Source organism: Copadichromis virginalis, linkage group LG10, assembly GCF_057382275.1.
Source record: "Copadichromis virginalis isolate Kocher_CV1m ecotype Utaka linkage group LG10, C_Virginalis_male_GT1.1, whole genome shotgun sequence".
NCBI classification, from domain to species: domain Eukaryota; kingdom Metazoa; phylum Chordata; class Actinopteri; order Cichliformes; family Cichlidae; genus Copadichromis; species Copadichromis virginalis.
In genome coordinates, this window is record NC_140627.1 from 32,658,339 (window position 1) to 32,684,120 (window position 25,782).

General features: G+C 41.7%; 3 protein-coding genes across 6 annotated transcripts in view; 2 read left to right on the plus strand and 1 right to left on the minus strand.

Annotated features, from left to right (window-relative positions):
- Positions 1-17,405, plus strand: part of arl10 (ADP-ribosylation factor-like 10) — a 37,769-nt gene extending 20,364 nt beyond the window's left edge. Inside the window, exons 4-6 of one of the 4 annotated variants that reach the window (XR_014922619.1) lie at positions 2,081-3,001; positions 10,947-11,074; positions 16,926-17,405. Coding sequence is in view for 2 of the 4 variants with exons in the window: in XM_085471064.1 (XP_085327190.1) it covers positions 2,081-2,254 (174 nt within the window). In the remaining 2 variants the exon portion in view is untranslated. Of the gene's footprint in view, positions 1-2,080; positions 5,082-10,946; positions 11,075-16,925 lie in introns of those variants that run through there. The other 3 variants (XR_014922618.1, XM_085471064.1, XM_085471065.1) reach the window with 3 other exon arrangements.
- On the minus strand, positions 12,280-20,246 carry nop16 (NOP16 nucleolar protein homolog (yeast)). Its single transcript, XM_085471066.1, has 5 exons — positions 20,011-20,246; positions 18,761-18,869; positions 17,649-17,703; positions 16,047-16,153; positions 12,280-12,931 (listed from the first exon to the last, which is right to left on the minus strand). The coding sequence occupies exons 1-5, from the start codon at positions 20,115-20,117 to the stop codon at positions 12,788-12,790; spliced, it is 522 nt and encodes a 173-aa protein (XP_085327192.1). The 5' UTR covers positions 20,118-20,246; the 3' UTR covers positions 12,280-12,787.
- A 3,600-nt stretch (positions 20,247-23,846) lies between these two features.
- grk6 (G protein-coupled receptor kinase 6) overlaps positions 23,847-25,782 on the plus strand; it is a 49,565-nt gene continuing 47,629 nt past the window's right edge. The window contains exon 1 of the mRNA XM_085471067.1: positions 23,847-24,070. Within this exon, the coding sequence (XP_085327193.1) occupies positions 24,019-24,070 (52 nt within the window). The 5' untranslated portion in view covers positions 23,847-24,018. The remainder of the gene's footprint in view (positions 24,071-25,782) is intronic.

Below are 25,782 nucleotides of genomic sequence, written 5' to 3' on the forward strand. Positions count from 1 at the left end.
TCCCAGGCTTCTAGATTTCTGATTGGCCAACATTTCCACATGGTTAGGATGTGGCATGTTCTTCACAGCGTTTGACTTTGATTTTTGCATTTACATGTGGACGGAGATATGTTTCACTGCACGCGTGGATGGGATTTCTTTTTTTTTTTAAACAAAAACGGAAAATCTCAGTTCTCAAAAATCCCCGTGTACGTAATGAAACGTGAATTATTTTTTTCCTTCAAAAATAACAGTTAGCTGAACGCAGCCATGCAGAGGTTGAAATTTGCATGCAGTTAAGTTCATAACCAGAAGAAGAAGATCCATCAGAGTCCTGAAATACATTTCCTCCTCAGTTCATATTTCCTTTCACAGTGTGTGGAATTATGCATGACACCGCAGGGAAAAAGGAATATTAGTCACATTTAATGTTGGATCACTGCGGCTCGATCCTCACAGTGCTGTCAGGTTTTTTTGAGTACTAAGAAGAAAAACGTACCTGAAACCTCGCAGAGCAGCCGCAGTCCGGTTACATCAGGTCACGTCATGTTTAAAAGATCAAGAGGCTCTACAGGTGTAAAATGAGCAGACTTTTACTGCTTTCATCTGTGAAATTAATAAGGAAATTTGGATCATCAAACAGAATGGAGAATAGACCTATTAATTAACCTGTTGATACGAACGTGTACAGGAATTCAGATTTTTCATCAGGTTGAACTGCAAAGCTTTGAAGTTTTACATCAGCAAGTACAACAAATTCAACAATTCCCAGCAGTTTGGGTGATTTGCAGATCAAACGATGTGTAAGCTCCAGTTAAAAGGTTTAGTTGAATGATAAAAGGCCGTTAGATGTTTGGATGACATATAACCGTGTCATTTTCGGGAGGAGCGTGTTTCACGTGAGAATATAGCAAAGTATATTTAAAAGTCTGTACTGTTCAAATCATTCCCTGTTTTTAGAGTTAAACCACTTATGCACGATTGATTATTACCCGTGTTCGATGTTATGGCTTCATTAGTTTTCATATTCACAAATAAGGTAATATCTTATGTTACTTATCAGACACTTGGAGTGTCCATATTTATTTATTTATGTCCTAAAAATAATAACCAAATCTGTCAAAAAGTTGTTTAAGCTAAAAATGACATTGTTATTTATCATGCAGACTTTTCTCAGAAGTCAAAAATTATTCAATCAGAACTTTTTGTGTTCAGGAATATAAACTAATAAATGTAATTTATGGTCTTAATCACAAAATTAGTTTTTTTCAGGTTTTTGGTAAATGCATATTTTTAGCATTAAAGGTATTTTCATTAAAGAGCTTGTGCATACAGAAACATTAAAAGTTATTTTGGTAATTACCAATATCGTTAATTTTAGGGCAACTGTGGTGGTTTAATGCTCCTGTTGAGGTGTTTGCTAACTAAACCTTTGGCTGTACCGTGACATGGGCTACATAAAGGAGCTCTTTCTGACAGTGATACTGGCGTTCGCCCACCAAGCCTCTGTTCTCTGCCTCGGCTCTCGCTTAGTTTGAACAGCACAGAGATCGTTTCCCACAGAACTCGTGTGCTGGGAAAGACGTGGTGCCAAGAAACGAGGCGGACATCTATAGAGTCGCACCGGGGTTGAATGGTTTGTGTAGGAAGGTGGTTTTAAATTCACTCGCTGCACACGTGAGTTGTGATCACAACAGAGACAACCAGCATTTAAACAGTGTGACATGTAGTAATTTGTAATGACACACTGTGAAGATTTCTGGAAGTTAATGGGAAGGTGTTTTATTCAAATCAGCAATTTTTTTTTGTGGAGGCGAACTCGACGGTATATTTGTTGATAGATACTTTGATTGAAACCTGGGTGGATTTCTAATGTAACTGCTCAGACTTTTGGGTAAATTAGATATAATTTAAGTTTAACCATTTTTTTACTGGAGTGCTGCGTTAACAAACTTCATACCAGAGATGATGCTTACACAGTTAGATGTTACACAGTTCTTAATTAAAGGTGAGAAACTGGGTTCATTTGCCACAATTAGAAGGTACAAAGCAATAGTGAGATTGTAATAAAAACTCAACCTTTTTTCCCTCCTCTTCGCAGGATAAGCCGAACGCTGTGAGTGTGTCGGAGCTCCACGAAGCCTTGTCTCTGGGCTCCGTGACCGAAGACAGAAAGCTGTTTCTCTTGGCCGCCCAGCTGGACTCTGATGGAGCCCTGAGGAAGTCCTGCAAGTGCCTGGATGCAGTCCAGGACCTGCTGCTCCAGCTAGTCTGATCAAGGATCCTTCCCACAGAGCAGAAGAGTAGGCATGGAAGCAAAGGGGTGGCTTGAGGACACCCTCCTCCTCCTCCTCCTCCTCTCTGGTTTTCTTGTTTAAGCTCAGAGGCAGAGGAGGAGGACGGCGGGAGAGTGAAAAGATGCCAAAACAGAGTGCTGTTTTTTTCAGCACCTCTTCTTCTTTTCTTCTGGTCCTTTTTTTATTAGTTGGCTTTAGAAACAGTAACTTCTCAAGCATCTTACACTTTCCCTCTAACTCATCTGTTCTTGCTCAGTGGAGAAGAGGAAGTGCAGACTGAGGAGGATGAAGACAGAAGGTGGCCCTGAAGTGACTCAGATCTTACAGAGATCACCTTCTGCTGCTGACTCAGACTCTTATTTAATGTCGGCCTGTTACAGGTTTATTTAAGCATGTAGTTTGCGTGTATATAAAATGTGTGCTGTTGGGTGTCAGGTTTGTAGAAACAGATTTTTGTCAGGTTTTCATGTTTTATGAAATGTTTTTGTGTAAAGTCAGATCAGGGCGTTGGCCGAGCAGAACGGTTGGTGTTTGGGGATTGGTTGAGTTTGCTTCAGAGGATGACTTCTGCACTGCAGCTTCTCTGAGATCTGGTGGGACATCGTGTGGAAATTCAAAGGGAAGTCCGAGACTTTAAAAAAAGAGTAAAAAATGCAGCATTTTTACTTCTTGCAGGTTTTGTCATTATCAGGGGAACAAAGATTAGAGACTCCAAAGGTCGTAAGGTGAGAATAACTCCTTGCTTATTAAACAGTTTGTCGTTTCCTAGGAAACACTTTTAACAAAACGATGTACAGACACTGGGCGTTAGCTGCTTTTCATTGTTAGCTTAACAGGCTAACAAACATGAACAGCTACTCTTTTTTTCTTCTCTTTCTCTAAACTGTGGCTGAAAGCCTACGTATTCAAATGCTTCATGTTTGAGGTGTGCTGTAATTACTTTAATACAGATACTTAATGTGGCTGCTGTACTTTAAAATAAGTGAAAACAAGCAGTAGTCGTACATTTATTAGTCGGCACAACGTTAGCTAGTCTAGTTCTACTACTGGCAGCTGCAATATAAAAAACCTGTGTGCATATTAATCAGTGATAAATCCATGCACTACCAAAATAATCAGAATCAGAATCAGAATACTTTATTGATCCCTGGGGGAAATTATTTTTTGTTACAGTGCTCCATTATAAACCAACATTAAGACAAGACAGACAATACGCTAACTAAGAATAGTACAATATATACATATATATATATACATACATACATACATACATAAGTCATAATGTCACGCTAACACCATAATGAATTACAGATGTTTATGTTTTCGGTACAAACTCAATGTCTGTCAACTTGGGAGAAGAAGAAACATTCAAAAGTCACAAATCCGTTTCTCGCAGTTCTTCCAGCTCAGTCGTACAAGAAAGTGGAAAAAGTCGCCAAAAAAAGAGTTCATGTTAATAGGATCGAATTGTCAATTGTTTTTGAAACAGCACGACTTTGTAAGTATATTTAGTGTCTGGAGCATGAATCAGCTTTATAAGACGTGGCGCCGTGATGTTTTAAACCTAACCCAGTGTTTTAAATTCAACCAATTTTACATATTTGAAATGTGACCTCTGAAATAATTAACTCTACATTCAGAACAAAGTGATGGCGGACTTTGTTGCTCTGCAAAAGTGGAAAATATGAACTATATGTACACAGATATGAGACTGGATGGGTAAAACAAAAAAGACACAGTTGGAACTTTGTGTTCAGGAAGGTGAAGAAAAACAAATCAACTTATTTGTGTTCCCAATACAGTTTAATATAATGGCTGTGAGTATTTTAAAAACTCCTGTGAAACTGCATTTAAAAAAAAAAAAAAATGTGTTTATGGTCATAAAAGTCTTACTGAAGAAACAACACAATGGGCTGCTGCGACATGGTCGTGAAATACTGTTTATGTCGTGCATTTGCCTGACAAACTTGTGTCTCAGATGGGACATCACTGCTTCTGAGAAATTGGGCTTTTAGAGCCCCGGCTTGGACGGTCTCGGTCGTTGTGTCCTTGGGCAAGACACTTCACCCGTTGCCTACTGGTGGTGGTCAGAGGGCCCGGTGGCGCCAGTGTCCGGCAGCCTCGCCTCTGTCAGTGCGCCCCAGGGTGGCTGTGGCTACAATGTAGCTGCCATCACCAGTGTGTGAATGTGTGTGTGAATGTGTGTGTGAATGACTGGATATGTAAAGCGCCTTGGGGTCCTTAGGGACTAGTAAAGCGCTATATAAATACAGGCCATTTACCATTTACCATTTTAGATCAATAGAGGCTCTTTGTGATTTTAGATGTCCCGTTAATTCAGAAAACAGGGCAATTGATTTTGTGAACTGAACCCATTGTGCTTCTGTAAACCCTCAAACAATTTCCCAGTTGTCTACCCTCAGATTCTCTAGTTATGGGCAGTAATAGTCAGCAGTGGCTCTAAAATCAATTCTTCGTCTTTATTTTGCCCATGCAGTCTGGACATCATCCCATTTATAAGCTCATACTTCCAGTCCCATTTCAGTAGCTGCGTAGGAATCGGTTATCCCGTAAATACACGTCTCCGAATGTGTAAATGCAGTATTTGACTTTTAAGCTCTGTGTAAGATGAAATGGAATTAGCTAGATCTTGAAATGCTGTGTGTGTGCAGCAATGTTCGCTTCCGACGCACAGTTTTACTTTTTAATGAATGTGAAGTTTTATTCCTTGTGATGTAATTCAGAAATGTTTTCACTTTAAAGTTGAGTGGATTTGCTGTTTGAACACTGTTTTATAACCAGTCACTGCATTTCCTGTTTTATGTCTTCTGTTAGATATACATTCATGCATGTCTACATGGATTTTTATCACCAAACCTGAAGGGGACCTTTTCAGTTCATTTCCAGCTCAGTGGGTTTATTCTTGAATTCTACTAGAGTTGCTTTGCATGATTTACGGTTTAAAATAATGCTTATTAATCTAATTACTGGCTGTTAGTGTAACTTGAGAGATGTTTTAGTTCCTTTCCTATCACTTTTCAATCCAACTTTATTCTGAGAATGTGGTTCCCTGGAGCGCCAGGTGGGCGGAGCTTCTGTGTGTAGCAAAAAGCTGCTTGAAGCATGCTGACTCAGTCTGAAGCCTGAACTTGTGACTCACGTGTTTAATATGCAGATCCACCTTTGTAAATGCTGTGACAAAATGTGGAGAAAGATAAAGAAGACATAATCGAGTCATCTCAAACGGAAAATTGGTTTAAGTTTGTTTTGCTTGGTTTTTTTTCCGTGTGATAAGAGTGACACAAAGTCTCATGTTTGTCAAGTATTTACTTTACTGTCTGGGTCTAAACTCCGCTGCAGGTCCATATATCAAACGATCACTATGGCATTAGTGAGAGTTGAAAAACTGTCTAAAGTCTTTCATCTTTAATAAAATGATCAGCGTTCTGCTCTACCAGGTGTAACAATTGAGTTTAACATCCAGGCATCCATGAAAATGGAATTTATGACATTTAACGGAGTTAGAAGTTAGCAGGGAGTTAGCTCGCTAGCTTCTATCTAAATACAATATAGCATGTCCTGACTGCGGGGTTTTAGAAACAAATTAAAACGTACAGCTCTGTTATCACTTCCAGCATAAATGAAGACAGAAAAGTAAACAGCAGTGACGTTTGTAGGGTTACTGAAGTTGGGCTAGCTGGTATATAATGATGTGCTACGTGACCGCTAGCGACACAGCTATGTTATCATAATATAAACAAGCTAACCTTTTTTCCACGGTGGTCAGGAACAAATGTAATCGCATGGCAGGATGCTGTAAACGGACCAAACTTCATCCAGGAGAACAACTGAGATAATCCATCCACAATACGAGGTTAGTCATTCATATACTGCTGCATGGGCTGGGCTGTAGTTACATCCTAAGGTTTTAAAAACTGAGCTTAAATAAATGATTAGCGATAATAAAAGCCGAGGGAGGTCAACAGTGATCACTGACTGTTTTAGGAGCTTTTTGAGATCAAATAGAAGAAAATACAAAACATTAAACATGTTATCAACACAAAAGCCATATTAAACGCAGACTACTTTAGACCCGGAAGTAGGATTCGTCGCGTCATCACTTAACGACCGGATTTGCCATCCTGTGATAGTATTTCAGGGGTCAAAATGATCCTCCCTGAAATTATTGCACAACCAGCCCAGAGACATAATCTCTTCAGCATGTCCTGGATCTGCTCCAGGCCTCCATTACATGTACGAAGCACCTCACTTAGGAGGAGGTGCCCATGAGGCACCGGGGTCAGATGCTGAACCACTTCAACTGCCTCCTTTTGATGTGGAAGAATAATGGCTCTACTTTGAGCCTATTTCTACGGCTGAGCACAGACAACCTTCAGATGCTTCATTTCTGCTGCTGATCTTATTCTTTCTATCTATAGGTCGCGATCATAGGAGAGGGTAGGAACATAGATCAGCCAGTTAATCAACACGTGTCCTTTTACACTCAGTTCTGTCATCACCACAACAGACCAGTACAGCATCTGCATCACTGCCAGGACCACACTAATCTGTCAGTCCATCTCACGCTCCACTCTTCCCAAAATACTAAAACTCTTCCACCTGGGAGAGGACCTCATTCCCAGTCCAGCTGTTCCTGGTTGAGAACCATGGCTTCAGACTACAAGGTGCTAACTCTCATTTCAAGTGCTTCACACTTGCAAACAGCCCTGGTGCAAGCTGAAGTCAACAGAATCACATCGTCTGCATAAAGCAGGAACAAGATCCTGAGACGATCAAACCTTTCAAACTATGGCTGTGCTTGGAAATTCTGTCCATAAATATTATGAACAGAATCAGTGACAGATGGCAGACCAGCGCTCACTGAGAGCGAGCCAAGCTCTCAAGCCTCTCAGTTTGTACAGGAACCCAAAACAACTATAGCTCAACACAGTTATAGACCACAGTTTGCCTCATGCTTTGCACAGGTCGTGCATGAGGCACCGCCTCTCGCCAATGACAGGAAGAGCAAACAGTTGCTACCTTACTGTCCATCTTGGTTTTAGCGTTGCAGGCCTCACCTCGTTCAAACAGAGTTTTAAAGCCAAGAGTTGGAAAGTGTCATCGATGGTGGAGTTTTCCTCTCCTTTGAGTATCATGGACATGATACAGATCAGATTAGCAAATCTAACCTCAATGTACAAGGACATTACTTCTAATTGGATGATTTACAAACTCATCCCGCCTTACTACACAGCTTACTTACCCATATGGAAAAGATTTATATAAATCTTATAAAGTTTTTATCTGTTTTGTGTGAAACTTGCATGAAAAGCATACAAGAGTGAAAACAGATATAAGATCCCTCAAAAAATTATATAAATGAAACTTGTATGTTTTGGATACTTACTAAAAGAATATATGAAAGTGGCCACTTTCATGAGTGAATCATATAAGCCTTCTATGATTCACTATATGAAGTAGGCCACATCTGATGCAAGTCTTTTTTTTTCTATTTCTTTTCCATATGGGTAGTTCTGATTGGTTCTCATCTCTCAATATTTGTTTTGTTTTTATTTGTTTATGAAGTTGTAAATACATTTTATGACAGTTTTGTCCTGCATTACTTTTTATTAAGTAATCTTACTTTTAAAGAAAGAAAACCAAGGTCGCTGACAAAAATGCAGTTATTGAGGAGCAAACATCTTTTCTAATTTGTACCCTCAGTTGTAAAAAAGCTGATGGGGTTTTGTCGTCGCCCTGCCGTGTGGAAAGGCTGGCAGTGTGGACACCTAAGTGTGTGGGCACTGGGCACAGGGTTAATTCTTTTTATCTGTAGTTCATTTGTTTTGATTTCCCAGAAACAACCGATGGTTAAAGAATTACCAAGAGAGGATTTCATGTCATTCAAAGCCATCAAACCTTGTCGCTCGGCTTAAACAGAGATGAATCCCATGTAAATGAGATGCTAAAGTACAAGTGGGGAAACATGCAGAGTAGACATGCCATAAACACAGGCTTGCACTCAGCTTGTAAGTATCCTGTTATATCACCCGTTGAGTGGAGCTCTGAGATATCCCCTAACAAATATCCTATTTGCTTGCTTGCCTTATCACCCTTGCGTCTGCTGTCTGAGCAATTCACTGCAAACACTGACAATACGAACCAAATCTATAAGTGTCCGGACTTGTTTCTTGGGTGAAGTTCCCCAGCCGGCAGAGCAGGACTTTTATGAATTTGCTGAGACGTCACTCTGGCTCAGTTTCACTCTGTTTTCACGGCAGACTGCTACGAGTGTGACTCAGTCAGCATAAGCCTCACAGCAGGTACGACTCAGGCATAAAACACCCCAAATGACCACTGGCTTGTAACGATACATAACATCTAAAGAATGAAGTGATTCATGAGGGAAAGAGAGAAGGCTGTGCGATATGACCAAAATCTCATATCCCGATATAAGAATTCTATCGTTCGATAACGATATAAATCACACAAATGTAACATTTTCTGTAAACTCTGTGAATCTCGGGCAGCTCGACTTGTGTGAAGTGTTTCCAGCTGGGCGTCGTGTAGCCGGAGTCGAGTGTTTTAACCGATGCATGAAACGATACATTTTTAGACATAAGTTGTAACGGCGCCGTTTCCTTTGTGAGTATTTATTACACGGCGTGCTGCGGGGAAAAGCCTGTTCTAACGTTTGAGTCTAAGGTTTATTTTTTAGCACCTGGCGGCTCTTTTTTTACTTCTCATCCGTAAATAATCTGCATCTTTCACATGATTCAGTTTATTTTGAAAAGTCTCAACAGGATCTTGAGCTTTATTGTGAAAGGTTTATGTGGAACATAAACAAGCGGACACGCGATGCTGTTACCGTCGTTGTTGCTAACCACAACGCATACACACAGGCGCTCGTCCGTCCGTAGTGTGGTTATATTACATATAAGAGAAAGAGAGAACTTTAAGACATTAATAAAGCCACGACAGTGACCATCAAAACCATGAAAAAATGTTGCCGTAAACAGTTTATTTTGCGACACCACGAAACAAACGATAGCGTAAAATGAAACGATAGACGTTTTTATATCATCATCTGATATATATCGTTATATTGAACAGCCCTAGAAAGAGATGCACCATGGGTGAAACCTGACTTCCATGAATGTCATTTTAGTACATGACGTAACTTCCAGGAAACTGCACCTGCCAAAACAGTTATATAACAGATACAAGACTGTCCTTGCATGCTAGTGTATATACAGAATGCACAAGAATGAGTATAACGCCAAAAGAAACCCCCCAAACCTTATCAAGGTAGCCTTATCAAATCCAAGGCACAGAGTTGCTCTTATTGATTGCATTGATTGATTGCACAGGCCCAGCAGCCACCATTCCCTAACCAGTTAGCAAGTGGTTGCTGGAAGTTGCTGTCACTGGTGGTGGGCTGGTTGCAAAGAGTGTGCTCCAGTCAAAAACTTCCTTGAAATGATGTTAGTCGCCCACAGATTGCTGTGGTAGCCCAACATTCGCCATTTACTCTGAGCTGTGCTGAAACTGTGAATTTCAAAAGACAGTTTTTACTTAGAAGCCAAACGACCTCAGTTTAGTTGCAGAGTGTTTACAGGTAATCTGCGAGCTTTGGGGTCTTTCTCACCTGGTGATTTCCAGCAACCACTCGCCAACCAGCGGATGCTGGTGGTTGCAAACCGGGGAAATACAAATATTTCCTCAGCACACACTGTACACAAATATGAAGTAATGTCTTAAACCAAACTTGGTAAAAAAAAAACCCACAAAGGTCCTGAATTTTCACGCTGAACGACTCTGTTAATAATTCACAAGCAGCGGTGTTTATTTATAAGCTGAGCAATCACGCCCGACATTCCTTCAGTACGACCTCAGATAAGAACTTCCTGCTCTCACGCCAAAGATCTTTTTCTTGGCTGTAAATGATTGATGAGACCTCAGAAGGTGAAACAGCTGATGAAGAGTTTGTCAAGATGTTGTTTAGCTGTCGTGCAGGAGATAATCTAACAACAACCAAAGACGATAAAGGTACAAACCAGATGTTACCTAGTCTCAGTTTAACAGACGGGGTCATAAAAACTTGCCATGATTTCATAATCAGTTATTTTTTGCTGAATAAAAGGAATCATGCCAGTTTTATGCACATATATATATATATATGTGCATAAAACTGGCGTGATATATATATATATATATATGAACACAAAACGTAAGCGTTTGATCGATTAGTTCAGAAATGATCACAATAGAAACACTTTTCCTTGTTATATCTGAATTATTAGATGTTACAGCAGATCTGCCATCAGTGTTTCACACAGGGAGGGAAATGACTTGGATTCATAGGCACGTGTGGATTGAACAGGACTGATTGGTTAACATCACCTTCATGGTCCAACCAGGATGTGTCCCAATCATTTTATTTAATCTTGGATTTATTTGGTTTTGTTTCTTATCATGATAATTTGACATTTTACCATGAACTCTGGGACAGATGTTCAGTGTTCCCACAGCATGAATTTAAGATTTTAAGCGAGGGGTGTCAAACATAAGCCCCAGGAGCAGAACTCGACCCGGCAAAGACTCACAGCTTTAGAATAAGAAGGAGTGCATAGATCCTTAATTTTAACTGTATTTTCATGACTTTTACAGCTTTTCTTATTGACAAAGACCACCCAGCCACCCTTAACCACCATTTTTGCAACTCTTGGGTTGATTGTCGTGAAGAGCGAGAGGCGGGCTGTGAAACTGAGGGACGCTGAACGTTCATTGGTTAGCCAGTGAGTAAATTATTTTACCTTGGTTTATCTGCCTTTCTGACTAATGGAGACCATAATCTACATCATCAGTATCACAACGTAGTCATGAAGACAAGAAACTAGAAGCTGAGCCCTTGAACTCATCATGGCTCAGCGGGGCCATCGTCTCACAGTCGCCGCCCCCTTGTGGTCATTAAAATAACTGCGTTTTGTCTCATTTGTTCAAACCCCCCAGCCCTGTAAAATAAAACTCTTCATGAGAGCACCTTTTAAAAATAAATCATTAGGACGACGTGGAGGTCTGTTAATGGGATTCACTGAATACAGGCTGATTCATTAGACCTAGCCTGTCTTCAGAGGAGCTCACGGACAGGTGTTTCCCTTTCTTCAAAAGGACATCACGACCTGTCTGTTATCACGCATCTCCCGTTCGCCTCAGGGTCATCGTGTCTGTCCTCACTTCCATCTCCACTGATTAAACTGTCGTCTCCTCCAGGTTTTTCAAAGACGGTGAAGCACTTCGAGCGTCCGATTAAAACATGTTTTTAAATTTAAGACATCCTGATTCGGCTTCTCCTGCAGAATTAATCTCGTATCAAACACTCAAATTAACGTGTACGTTTATATTAAACACTTGCGTGTTCAGTAAAAGAGTAAAACCAGACTCTAATGAGGTTTCTACCTAAACACAGTGAACAAACTTCCTCTGCATTTGAACACAATTAAAGCAAAGACTGAAGCTCAACTCCACTGCAACGAGAATTTAGTTTACAATACACATTGTGCACAAAAAATAAATAAATCACAAAATATTTTTCCGGTGCGCTCCCTTATTGGTGGAATTTTTAAAGCCTTTCAACAAGTTGTTTGAATCAGCTCGAGAGCTGTTTAAAGACTTGTTTCAAATCTCCATGTTTCTACTATTGGACTCTGCTTAAGGAGCTTTGCATGATTGACAGTTTGAAATAATCCTTACGTAGTTCCCATCACTTAAAGAAGAATTGCTTAAAACAGAGCTGTGCAATGTAATTTTAGGTCTTTAGAGCCACGCCAAAAGCAAGATCTGGGTCACGCTTTCACACGGCGTTAACATTTTTGTAGAGCTCTCCTCCAAATCAGCAAAAATATTTTGATCTGTCGCTTCTGGTCACATCCAGAAACTCTTTGAGCGTCCCAACAATCATCCCGACTTTTATTTCTGGCTCAAAACGCTCACATATTTGCTATTTATCAGTAAAAACATTCACCAACTTCTTTATTTTAGCACCTCACTTGATATTCGATCTCTGCACAGATCATTCTTGTCTCGTGGTTTCGGACTTTGGTTTGCTTGGGAATAAAAACAGAAATCAATTAACACACCAATATAAATATATCCATTTTTCATGATTTTACTTGGATGTTCGGGTCCTCCTGTGGTTTATGAGGATTATGGAGGAAACTGAAATACTTTTATCCCAGAGAGGGAAAAAACCCACACCTGCTGGACGAGTTTCAAGGGGTTTAAATGATTAAAAATCTCATTTCAGTCATGTTTGGCTTTCACAAGAAGGAACGAATAAATCCTGAAACAAAATGACTCAATTAAAAATACAACAGGAGAGAGAAACGTCCCAGAACATGGACGTGTTTCCTCGGCACTCGCCGACAGCTCTGGTATTTTACTCTCCGTCCAAACACTTGACCTCAGTCTGAATGTCCACAGTCCACTTCCTCAGACCCACAGCAGATCTTCTACTGGACCATCGGCTCTGGAGCTGCGAGCGAGCTGACGAAGGCCTCGTAGTGCTGCGGGTGGCAGCGTTTATACTCGCTGATTTTCCTCTTGATCTGTTTGGGCGTGTCCTGGTAGTAGTTCTTCTCGTCTCTGGCCATCGCCTGCAGAGCGGGGAAGGAAGGGACAGCAGCGTGAGAGAGCCTTCCTCTGTGAACATTAACATTTTTACTGTCAGCATCTTGCTCTTGTTTTCCACTGACTGATGGGTCTTAGTTTAAATAATGGATCCATGCTGTATTGGAAAACAAGTGGTCAGTTTAACTCTCAGCATTTCCCACCTGCTACGTGCTGATCTTTAATTTTTATTCCTCCATGATCGCCTGTAAGATAACCTTCTTGTTCAGCTAACCAGCTTGTGCTTTCAGACACCAGCTAACTTGCTGTCCAAGTTGTTTTCAACATTTTTCAGCTTCCTTTCCAGTGAGTCTCTCATCCTTTGGACCGACTCCAGCTCCCCCATCCACTCGACTACAGCTGTCAACTGAAGTCTTTCTTCTGCGGAAAATTAAAGGATCTCCCTAAAAAGATCTGCAACCAGTGGAGGACTGGTTCATGTGCAGCCCGACTGCGCCCAGGAAGGTGGAGCTGGAGTCAGTCTTTGGATGAATGACTCACTGGAGAGGCAGCCAAAAGTCCCTCCTAATGAGAATCTGTGATGAACGCCTTGTATGAAATATTATTATACAAAGAGCCGGGAGATGACTGCTGTTCTGCACCAGGACTTTTCTTTTTCAATTTTGTTTACACATAATCCCAACAAAATTCCTCTCAACGTGGTTCATACTGTAAGCCAAAGACCCTACAGCAGGGTCGGCAACCTGCGGCTCCTCAGTCCTTATACTGCGGCTCCGCGTGGTTTGGGAAAATAAATTAGTTTTTTTAAGTATTTAACTGAAGTGCATTTTATTTATGTCAGTTCTTTTTTAACTTGTAGTTCTAAATTGGAAGATTGTTGTGATATTGAAATATAAAAATAAAATTATATTCTATTATTTTTTCATCACTCAAAATAAGCGTCACACTCGCAGAAGCCGGTGTACCCGCCGAAACGCCGTGCATTTATCGAGACTTTCAACTCCAGGTAGGCCAGTTATGGATCTTCGGATCCACATTATGTCGGCAGCTGTTCTCCACTGTGAACTATGTTAAAGACAAACACCGCTCACGCCTCACAGACGACAGCTTACAGTCCTGTAAAGATGAAAGTGACTTCTTACAGCCCTGATCTGCAGACGCTGTGCGCAGAGGTTCAGGAGCAGAAGTCCCGTTGTAAACATATCACGGCAGACCCGACGATGTTTGCATGAACTCGCTTTTCAGCTTCTCTTTATTGACCACTTTTCACACACGGTTGCTGTACGCACACAGCCGGCTGTAGCTTTGCAGCTCACAGCCCGACACACAACAGCACAGACGTTAAGGCGGCGAGGCGTGATTGCGGGTGCCGCTCAGGTGCGTCCGCCTCCCCTGTAGCGGCGCTGCAGACCACGCCCCGCCACACACATTAACCAGGTAAAATACATATTTATGCAGAATTCTGCAAAGATCTATTTTTCATTTTTTAGCAGCATAGTGCTTTTTTTCCAATTATTTTTTAAAAGTCAGGTGAAGGCTCCAAAAGGCGATATGAGGGTGGCAGCACAACAGTTTTTGTTTGCTGGATCATTTTCGTTCAGCTTTCCTTTTGTTATATTTCTTTAAGAGTTCAAATGTGTTCATTACATAAATAAAATGTAATTTTCTCTGTAGCACTTCATGGATTTCATAAGCAGCACACCTTATATACAGTGTTATCTTCATTTTAGATGTCAAAAAGTATTTGCGGCTCCCAGCGTTTTCTTTGACGTTGAACCCGGGTCCAAATGGCTCTTTGGGTGTTAAAGCTTGCTGACCCCTGACCTACAGTAATACAGAGAAAACCCCAACAATCCAACAACCACCTAATGATGTAGCGCTTGATGACACCGGGAAGAAACCTCCAGCATGAGCGGTGTTAGGGGCAATGAGTGTTTCCTACATATTAATTATACCTGGGCGGTGATCAGGTGTAATAACCACCAAGTATATTCAGCACCTGATTTTAAAGTTTATTAAAAAAAGTTTCCATTACATTTTATTTTGAAAGTTCAGTCGTTCCTAGCCAGAGAGGCCTCAGCCTTCCCTTCAACCTGCTGTTGAGATGATCCTCGATGTCATTCAGCCGACTCACAGCTGGAACACAGCTAGTGACGGCTGTCAGCACCTACAGCTACAATCCAAGATGGCGGAGTCTGATGGGATCAGTGGGACGAGTGAGTCGCCGGAGAGCCAGCTGATCACATCGCTCTGACTGATGAAGTACTGCTACAGTTCAAGCAGTTATTCCATCTGCTGGTAATTCGATGGTTGACCTCGGTCTGAATGTTCTTCTGTGTTTTGATTTGTAAAATAAAAAAAGCATCACTTTGATGGGAGCAGAAGTATACACCCGGGTCTGAACTGCAATAAAACCCTTGAATCTGCCGACACGTTCTCAGTGCGAAGCTCCAGCTGACACATTCGGCTCAAAAAGTCGAGGGTGGAAAATTTCTCCGTGAAGGACGTTTCATTGTACAGAGAAAAATCCACACTCTCACAATATCCCCTCTTATTGACTGACTCTGGCTTGGCAGCGCTCCCGGCGGTGACTCAGTCTCATCTAAAGCAACTGTTGAAAATTCATTTTAACGAGTCATTTTTCTAATAAAAACTCGGTTTAAACCTCTGCCACACACTGCTCTGTTTATCCAAGTCACTTCAGGGTTATTCCAAGTATAAAAAACTACAACAATCAATGCCTCTGATCCGACCCCCTCAGAATCAGGTGATTTTTCTGTGCAATAACTGCAGTATATTTAATATTTATCCTCACAACGTGATTATTTTCTGAGTTACAGGCTCATGAAACACAAAGATGACACATGCTCCGGCCTATCTCCCCCTTAAATAAGATAAAGCAGGCCCTGACGTGCTTCGAGGCTGTTACAGGTGCAGATATGGGATGCCTCTTGCAGAGACCATGGGTGACGCACATGAGTAACGGTCACTTGGGGGTTTCTGACCTTTTACTGTCAGTACCTGCTTATTTTTGTGAAACTTTCATGAATAACTCAGGAAATTGGCCGTAAAATGAAGGAGCTGTTATTTACTGTTAAATCCAGATGAAAGTCACTGTGGTCCAAGCTTGGTCGTTCTTACCTTGTAGTCCTGGTTGTGCTCTCGGATCATGTACTGAACGTATTCGATCAGGTCGGTCGATAACGTCTTGGTGTCTTTGCCGGGGAGGCTGGCCTCTGCCTCCAGCTCTGCTCACACAAACCAAAGAAGAAGAACAAAAACACTCTTCTCAGGTTTAACAGGAAGAAGGTAAATATGCAAACTGAAATAAGGTTGCCGACGCAGACGAGCGTTTCTGAGCCGCGACCTTGCCACAGGTTGGAAATAAAAATGGTGAATCTGCAGCTGCTGCTTCTATAACATCACAACAAACACACAGAAGTGAAACACGGCTTCATTTTAATTGGTTTAGTTAGGCTGCATTCACAGAGCGCGCAACGTGAAAAGACTTTTGGAAGTGAAGTGAAGAAGCCGTCATTAAAAACACTGACATGTCATTAAGCAGCAGCAGCCGAGGACGATTTATCCTGACTCCGCCCCCACCCCACCGCCACGGTAACGGTCAACTCACCATGCTCGTGTATTTCCAAAGTGTCTGTCCGCTCAAAGTGCTTCACACTACAAGTCACATTGTTAACCATGTGCTTTATATTGTAGGGTGACGACCACAATGATACTGAGAAATGCCAACAATCAGAAGACCCCCTATATCAGAGGGGTCCAACATAAGGCCCGTGGGCCAGGATCCGGCCCACTGGACAAACTCTCGACGTTTAACTGTTTTTCTTGAACTGTACAGTTGTCCCGTTGATAAAGACCTCTCCACAGCCGCTCATACTGAAGGAATAAAAACTAGATAAACGATTAAATGGCAGTAAAGTTTGTTTTTTTTTTCACTATTATGGAAAAATCCCCCAATCTGGACGACGAGCTAACAGAACTTTTTCTGTAATTTTACAGATTTGCTACCCACTCTGGCTGCCTCGTGGTCGAGCTCACGAGCTGAACCGGACAGACCGGTGTACGGATGAAGTGTTTGGGAATATTTGCTAAATCCTAGAAGCACAGCCTGGTTGGCATCCACGAGCAGGCTTTAAACGAGCCGTGGTGACCAGCATCCAGCCAACTCTGACCACAACAAACCCTCCTCGGGCTCTGTGCAGCGGCCGGCTCAGTGGCCTCTGTTGGGCTACGTTAGTGACGGAGACGAGCGCCGATCTACGTTCCTGCCCTCACCTGCACCTCAGAAAGGTGAATAGACTCAGACTCAGGGTGGAGACATCAGACCCTCAGACGGAGTCCAGAGTCGGGACAATAACCCTCCACATCTGAGTGAGCAGGCCGGGATGCCTCTGCTGAGGTCACCGACCTTTCTGTTGTTCTCTTATTGTCATTTATCAACCTTGGCATCGCCCTGTAAACTTACTGCTTCTCCATCGACTTATTGTCTTTATAAGATCACATCTTATTCTCACGTTGATCGGAGCCAATGAACTAGAAATCATCCCTAAATCATAGAAGTGTGACAGAAAAACATGCTGACATCATGGACACACAGCTCCTGGCTCCAGATAAAAGAAGAATAAATGAATAAATGAGCAGGTGGGGTTTAGTTTAGCGTTTCCTGTCACCTGCAGGATGAAGTGAAGCAGACATTCATGTACATGAGGAGGAGACACTCACGCTGTACGATGAAGGGTTTGGTGACGACAGCAGGCTTCTTGTCTTCCCGGGGGAGCTGCACGCGTGGAAGAAAAACACAATGAAGGTCATCAGGCAGCCTGTTTGGACTCTGGGTTAATAAACATAATCATCCGTCTTCCACCGTAATGCGACGCGATGACAGCTGTGAAATGTGCTTTATCTCATCTGCGACGACGTTTCGGGAGACAAAACCGTTTAAGTGTCCTCGCCGCCGAGCCCGGGGGGAAGACACGAATTCATCATTTAGTCGCCGTCACAGGAGAACAAAATGAAAACGTCTGAATGTCTGAAGGCTGCTGGAAAACAAAGTGCAGCCCGCAGGCCGGCATTCACTCGGTTTAGCCCCGGGTTGAAACGGCAGCGGTGATTAATTAAAAACACGAGCAGCTGTAAAACATCAGCCGGGATAAATTCAGGAGGTAGCATCTCTGTTTCTGTCTGAAACCTGGAGCAATCAAACATCTCAGGCTGAGTGCAGACTTCATAATTAACACTCTGTCGCCCCCTTCAGGCTCAAACTAGCATTTGCAGGAGGTCAACACAAACATGCTGCAAGTTTAATGTGCTGGTTGTTTTTAACATTAACAGAATTTATAGCAAAAACTTGAGGTCATTCCTTCATTTCAGGTGTTTGCAGTTGCTATAAATATGACTGATTTAATCACTTTCATCTTTAGCTCTACACTCACAGACCACTTCATTAGGTACACCACCTCAGCTGCTCGTTAACACAAATATCTAATGAGCCAAAAACCACTCATTACAGCCAAGGTAGGCGGAGGAACATCTCTGGGTGCATACTGCTTGAAGCAGATGTGCTACAGCGGCAGAAGACCACGCCGGTGCCAGTCCTGTCAGCTAAGACCTGAGGCTAATTCACACAGGCTCACCAAAACTGAATGACAGATGATTAGAAAGATTGGATAGAAGACCTGAATAAAATATAAACATTCACAACCAGAATTTATGAATAAATTCATATTTATGTTTCGAAACTGACTTTGGACCCTTACTGCATCTAAAACATGTTTTTAGAGCAAATTAAGCGCAGCTAAAGAGATCCGAGACCTAAACTGTGCGCAGTCTCTTACCTTCTGCTGTTTTATGGGCAGAGAGCGGTTAGGATCAAAAGCCAGACCCATCTCCTGCAGGTTCCTGGCGACGGACTTGTTGTCGTCCCACGCATTTCGAATCTGAGATCTGACAACGACAACATGTTAGACATGAGAACAGCTCATCTACTGCAGCCTAGCACGTGACCAAGAGCACAACTTTGTCTGTAGAATCGAGTCTTTAATGCACAGGAACAGTTATTCACCAGATTTATTACTAATAAATGAAACCCTTAGTCCTCCAACACAGCCTGTATTTTCTTTAAGAGGTCTTCAGGAATACTTCGCCAAGCTTTCTGAGGACATTCAAAGCTCTTCTTTTGTTCCTTTCACTTTCATGACCCCACAGTGCTTCAATAACGTCGAGGTCTTGGCTCGGGGAGGCCGATCCATGACTGATGCTGTTCTATCCAGATATGCTTTTACTGCACTGACACTGAGATCACCGTCATGCTGACAAATGCAACCGTTGCCAATCAGATGCTTTCCAGATGATCTGTGTGGTGGATCAAAATCTAATGGTACTTTTTAACGGTGTTGCCAAGATACCCAGCTCCACTGGCTGAAATGCAGCTCCAAACCATCACAGAGGCTCCTCTGATGGAGTGATGATGGGGAATAATCCCTCCATCAGATCTGCTGCCACTGATTTTCAGTCCAGTGTTTGGATAATTGGCAAACCTCAGCCCAATCTTCCTGTTTCCCTCCGTTAACAATGACTTCCTGACAGCCAGTAAACCGCAGATCCATCTCTCAGGCCCTGTGTCAGGTCTTTGCGGGATTTATTTTCCTTCCATTTCTTAAGGACATGACTTGTCCAGTTTTCTCAGCATTTTTAAAGACACCCTGCACATCTGCTGCAACATTTCAGTTGTTGGTTCACATAAAAGAGGACATTTTAGTGCCTGTCACCGTCACTAATGATCATTTCCATCCTCCGTCTGTGTATCACTCAAACAACTGCATTAAAAACAGCAGGTGAGGTTTTAGTGGGCCTCTGTACATTCATCCTCTAACATCAAACAGCTGATTTCATGACAAATATTCAGTTCACACTCAGATACTTGTGTTAAAAGTATAAAATACTCTCTTTTATGAAGACTTTATCCAAATGGAACAAATGGGACCAACAATCAACTTTCTCGGGGCACTGATATGTTTTGGCTGCAGCTTTAACAACGTGTTTTTGCATCATTCCTACTAATATTAGCACACATGCTAACACTCACTGCTCGATCCTCGGGTTCGACTTCTTCTTGTTCTTCGTCTTCACGTTCTTCCGGTTCCGGTTGTAGTCAAACTTCTTCCTCCGGGCTGACTGCTTGGCTCGCGGCATTTTAGAGATTTTCCTCCGTTTTCAGAGCCGCAAACTTTGTATTGCTCTTACTGTGGCTCCAAAAATCAGAAAGGAACAGCCAACGTGCGGGCAGCAACAGGAAGCACGTGTTTGGTTTGTGCAGGTCATGTGACGACTAGGCCACACCCCTCCAACCCAACCGCTTTTCTTTTCTCATTTTTTTCAGAATGTACAGAGTCCATCTGCAAAAATAAAATAAAATAAAAAAGAATATAGTACAGGAGAAAATAAACACATTTTAATATTTACAAAATAATGTGACATAAAAAATAAAAATATAAACGAAGAAATTATTTTCTCTGCTTAAAGCAATTATTTTATAAATCAAATAATTCAAATAATTTTGCGGGAAAAACTTAAAAAATAGAAAGTTTTAAGTTTACTGTATGTTATGCCAAATTGCTAAGATATTAACAGAGGTGAGTCCAGAAGGGGACATGTGGGTCTCCCATCCCAACAAGCCGCTGGATCAGAGTATTGTTAATCTTACAGTGGTACAGTGGTACAGGTACACACCGGCTCACTCCTTGGCGGCCGCTTATCGGGGCCTGGAGCCTGGGGCTTGCTCGGTCACTCAGGCACGGCTGGCTGCCGGCGGAGCTCACGGGCGCGTCACTGCAACCCCCCCTGGCTTCTGCTCCGCGGCTGCTGGTCTTCCTTGGTCTCTTGTGTTCTGGGGGCCTCTGGATGTCTGGAGTTTTGATCTCCTCCACACCTGCTTCATGCCCTGGAGGACGGGGCTGTGGCCCCCCCACACCCTCTAGCAGATCATTACATGAAGGAACCTTTTAAAAAAACAAGCGCGTCCATGCTCACAGGTGTACACACGGGTGATCACACCCACAAACTACACCCTTTTTGGCTCCTACCTCAAAGCACACTGTGTTCTGTTGATCTTATGTGCTGCACAATAATGTTTAACATTTAGTATTTACTGTCATATTCCCATATATCATTGTGATGTTGTTTATTCTGTTACTCTTGTTCTCTTCTGCTTGTTTTCTTTTTTCTTTCTCAGCAGGTGATCCAGGTGATTGATATATGCATTTTTTTTTCTCTGCCCATTCTGTTGGTTTTTGTCTTTTGCCCTTCTCCCCCGTCCCTCTTCTCAGCTGTTTCTCTTTCCCTCTTTCTTTCTCCCCTTCTTCCCCCCAGTCAAGTCTGTCCTGTATTCAGTAAGTGAAAATAAAATAAACAATAAAAGGTGAATCAAATGGACCATTACGGCAAGGCTGGGATGGTCAATTTGGTAAAGTAAATCCGTTGGGCATCTTTCTTTGCCTTTAGACAACAATTCTGATGCAAAAGAGCCAAACGGGACAGGCCAAAAAAAAAAAAAAAAAAAAAAAAAATCTTACAGTGGATGAGAGCAGAAAGAAGGTACAACCATTCACTCACTGTAACATTGTAACATATTCCCATGTTATGCTGTTTTCTTCTACTCTCCTGTATGTTGGATGCAAATAATGCATCATTTATTTGAAACCTTTATCTTATCTTGCAGATAAATTGCATTAGCAAGCTACCCAACAACAATATACGTCATTAATATATCAAAGGCTTCAGCATTAAATTGGTTTACACGTCGATCAATCTATAATTTTCATCCATGTCATGTATGTGACTGTGAACATGCCATGAATAATTCATTCATGAATACTTTGATTATAAATCAGAATTACAACTTCCAGCTTTTTTATCCACTGCTAAAAGTCAAAATCCTGTTTTTCACTTGACAAAACAATTATCCAACACAAACTGATCTTTAAACACGAGCAGTATCGTTCATTACACCACCATGTAACAAACCTGTAATAGCATCTAAAAACAAGCCCGGTGTTTTCTACGTCATTTTTCTGTGGTGATTTGAGGGGATCTTTATTTTTAAATGAGATGCTTGACATCATGTTTTTCTGAGCTGCTGAGTCAGAGCTGAGAACCTGCAGCTGATGACTGAAACATCCAGAGGTCAGTGTGATCTAACCTACTCCACACCTGCTCAGAGACTCACAGCGCTGAAATCCAGACATCCTCAGAGTCGTCATTATTCATTATTGATCAGATATAAATAAAATCTGCACTTAAACCCTCCTGCCTGTTTGCTTAAAGGTTAAAACCCTGCTGATGATCTGAGTTTCTTCTCATAGTTTTCTTTGTGAGAAACACCAAAGTAGAAATACTGACACAATCCTCCTGAAATCTAATATATATCAGACTTTAGTGCCAAACCTGAGGAGCAGCCTACAGTCTCTTTAAATACCAGTCGCTTGGGTGTTTTGTATTGTTCTACTGGATTCAGGTGATTATCTCACCATTTTTAATACGTTTCTAAAGCACTTTTTGACATGTCCTCATCTTAAAAAGCACTATATCAATAAACTTTACATATTAATAAAGCAAGTTTACCTGCACAATATTACCACTTAAATTCACAAATAGCTAAATGACATATGATAACAAAGAAACATCAATAAATATATGCAAATAGTACCACAAGCAGTAGATCTACTAGCAGTTACAGTAGTAGACACATATTTCCTGTACAGTTCACACAAACACACACTGTCTTCAATATTACAGGAAACAATAAAAGTTCAGATGACTTATGAAAGTTTAAATTTCCCACAGCGGTGGAATTTCAATTCATACATTGTAAGCTGGAGCTCCTGGAGGCTCTTCTGATTCTAAGAAACGAGTCCAAACTGAACTGAATGGGTTTAATAAGTAAAAGTAGAAAAAAGAAAAAAGTAATTTTAGTTATTTTCAATAGGATTTGCACAAATGTTTGCAGTTAAATTGTGTTAAACTTACCTAAATCTTAAATTGCTTTAGGTAAGCTGATTGAACTGAAAGGCTCAACTCTGTGGGGGTCAAAGTTTGCAGAACTACAGAGGCAGCTGGAGCCACAGCTGTGCGTGTTCATGGAGCTGCAGTTATTATTTAGATAAATGTAATAAAGACTTAGCTAAATATAATAAATACAACAGGTAGTAAAAAAGTAATAAACTATTAATGTAAAGTAACAAATGAAACAGTTAGCTAAATGTAATAAACAGCTAACTAAAAATAATAAATAACACAGGTAGCAAAAAATTAATAAAATGCTAATGTAAAGAAAGGAACGAAACAGCTAAAAATAACAGATTACACGGTCAGCTAAAGGTAATACACTGTTAACTAAAAATAAAAGACAGTTAACCAAATGAATTAAAAGTAATAACCTGTTATAAATGGCTAAAAGTACTGAACGGTGAACCAAAGGTAATTAAATGCTTAGCTAACAGTACTAAATGATTAAATGGTTAAACGGTTAGCTTAAAGTCACAAAGCGCTATCAGAGACCAGTTCCGTCTCTGGTAAAGCGTCCATTATAAATTATGCCACTCGGTCTTTTTTAAATTGATGTTTAAGTAAAGTTTGTTGTAATATAACTCAAACTCGAATGGTATGGTTGCTAGCATGTTCTAATACCTTTAAATTGCTTCTTTAACTAACACACACTTCGGGGCTCAAAACCGAAGCATTAGATATGAGCAGAGTGAGCTATCTGCCTTTGATATTATGATGCTTATTTCCTTAAACGCGCCTTTGTAACAGAGTGAGAAGTCTGCTTTATTTCCTCCTCTCTGACAGCAGCTTCAGGGCGGAGTGATGGAGCGAGGAGGAGGAGTAACAGGAGGAGAAAGAGGAGAGGAGGGGCGCGGACTGTCACCGGACGGGTCTGCGCGAAAGCAGAACGGAGTTTTTCCTCCTTGGCTGGGCGGTGGGAGGAGGTGGTGGCGGTGGACGGTGCTTGGCAGAGGATAACTGTGATTGAAGCCGCCGGGGGGGACCTGGAGCTCGGTGTGCTGCCGCTGCTGTAAGCCCGCACAGCATTAACATGGAGCTCGAGAACATCGTGGCCAACACTGTGCTGCTCAAAGCACGGGAAGGTAAGGATGGGGAAGGCGGTGTGACAGCTCCTCTCCACCGGTGTGTTACAGTCACAGCACCGGAGGGATGCCCCGGACTCAGGCGGCACGAACTGTTCCTGCACTTCCTGACAAATCTTCTGATTATGCGCGCAGGGTGTTACCGTAAATACAGTTCGTACGAGTAGATAGAAACGACCAACCGAACTCCGTTTATAATTCGAGCGGTATAAAGCTTTGTTTCATATCCGTGGTCCTACGCTGAATGTCAACTTAATGAGGACTTTATTCAAGAATTTAACAAACAGTGTCCACTTCGGCGTGGAATATGTTTAAACAAATCTCTTAATTACCGTGAAATCTCTGTCTTCCTTGTTCATTGTGCCGACTACATTGTAAAGTCAATAACTGTGTTATGCTACCTACACAGGGCATGTATGAATGTTTACTATATGCCAGTATACGCTGCATCAAGGAGTATGACCTAAAGCCTGGGAAAACGTTACAAGTAGCAAATGTTTAAAATTATTTTTGGCGTGGCTTTGATAGTGTACCTAAAAAGGTTGTCCGGAAAGGGTTGTAACCGTGAACTGTGGCTGCAGCAATACATCGGGTTTCCCTTGCTGATCTTGCAGCATCGTCCTGTAGTTTGCGAAACAGGATGTTGTGGCAGAGCAGCTGTGCTGTGCACGGCTTTGTGCACACAATTGATTTTATTGTTCCTGCCAAAGATCATCATCATTAAAACGGCCCTCATTAATCAGCTACAACCAGGAAGCTGTGATATCTGTGGGTAAGGGTCCAGGTGAGAAGGTTGGCTCGTAGGACACTCTACTGGCACAGTTTGTCCAATAACTCTTAACACTTTTGAATACCTAATGCAACATAAACGGCCCTCCTGCGATCAAAGGCCTTTGTTATTGTTCCAGTAAACAGGAGACAAAGGTTTGAGTGGCTCACAGCCGACATGATCCTAATGCCGTGTGCACAGGCACCTGAGAAGATGTTTCATGAGTTTATCAGCTGTGCTCATACATAACCAGAACCTGAGGCTCTGTGCTGGCATCCAGCCGAAGCGCCCTTGAGAAAGGCACCGTATCTCTGGGCCCGTCAGGCCTTGACTCTGACCTCTCTGGAGCTGAGACTTATCTAAACTCTTGAGTTTCAGTTCAACACAAAGTGTGAGCCCGGCGCGTTTAATTTCCTGCGATCTGCAGAATTTTCTGCACCAGTTTGCACCTTTTCTCGTTGCTTAATATGTAACACATAATTGCTGTTTAATGATCGTTCTCAGTTTTCCTCATATAGCACTGTCCCCACTGAGTCATCACACATGCAGCCGTGACTCTTCTGACCTCACTGGGGTTTGCCTGGTTTTGGATGTGAGAGTCATCTGATATCGGGATAATTCCCCGGCCTTTTGTTTGGGGATGAATGAATAATTTGTTTAATTTAATTTAAGACGTGTTTCAGTAAACAGGGCACTCATTCATCGAAACAAGGGCTGGCAGTGTTATTCTTCAGCATGTGTTGGACAACTTTTCACTTTCTTTAACTCAAACTGGGATTTTTTTCCTCTAAATATCTGCATATAGTTTTAAATAATAATTTATGAGGTGTTTTGGATCAGTAGTGTATTTAAAATAACACAAATTGATGTAAAAGCTGAGTGAAGTGATTCGCTCTAACAACGATGATCCCTGCTTTTAAAATTGGAAAAATATTCATGTCAT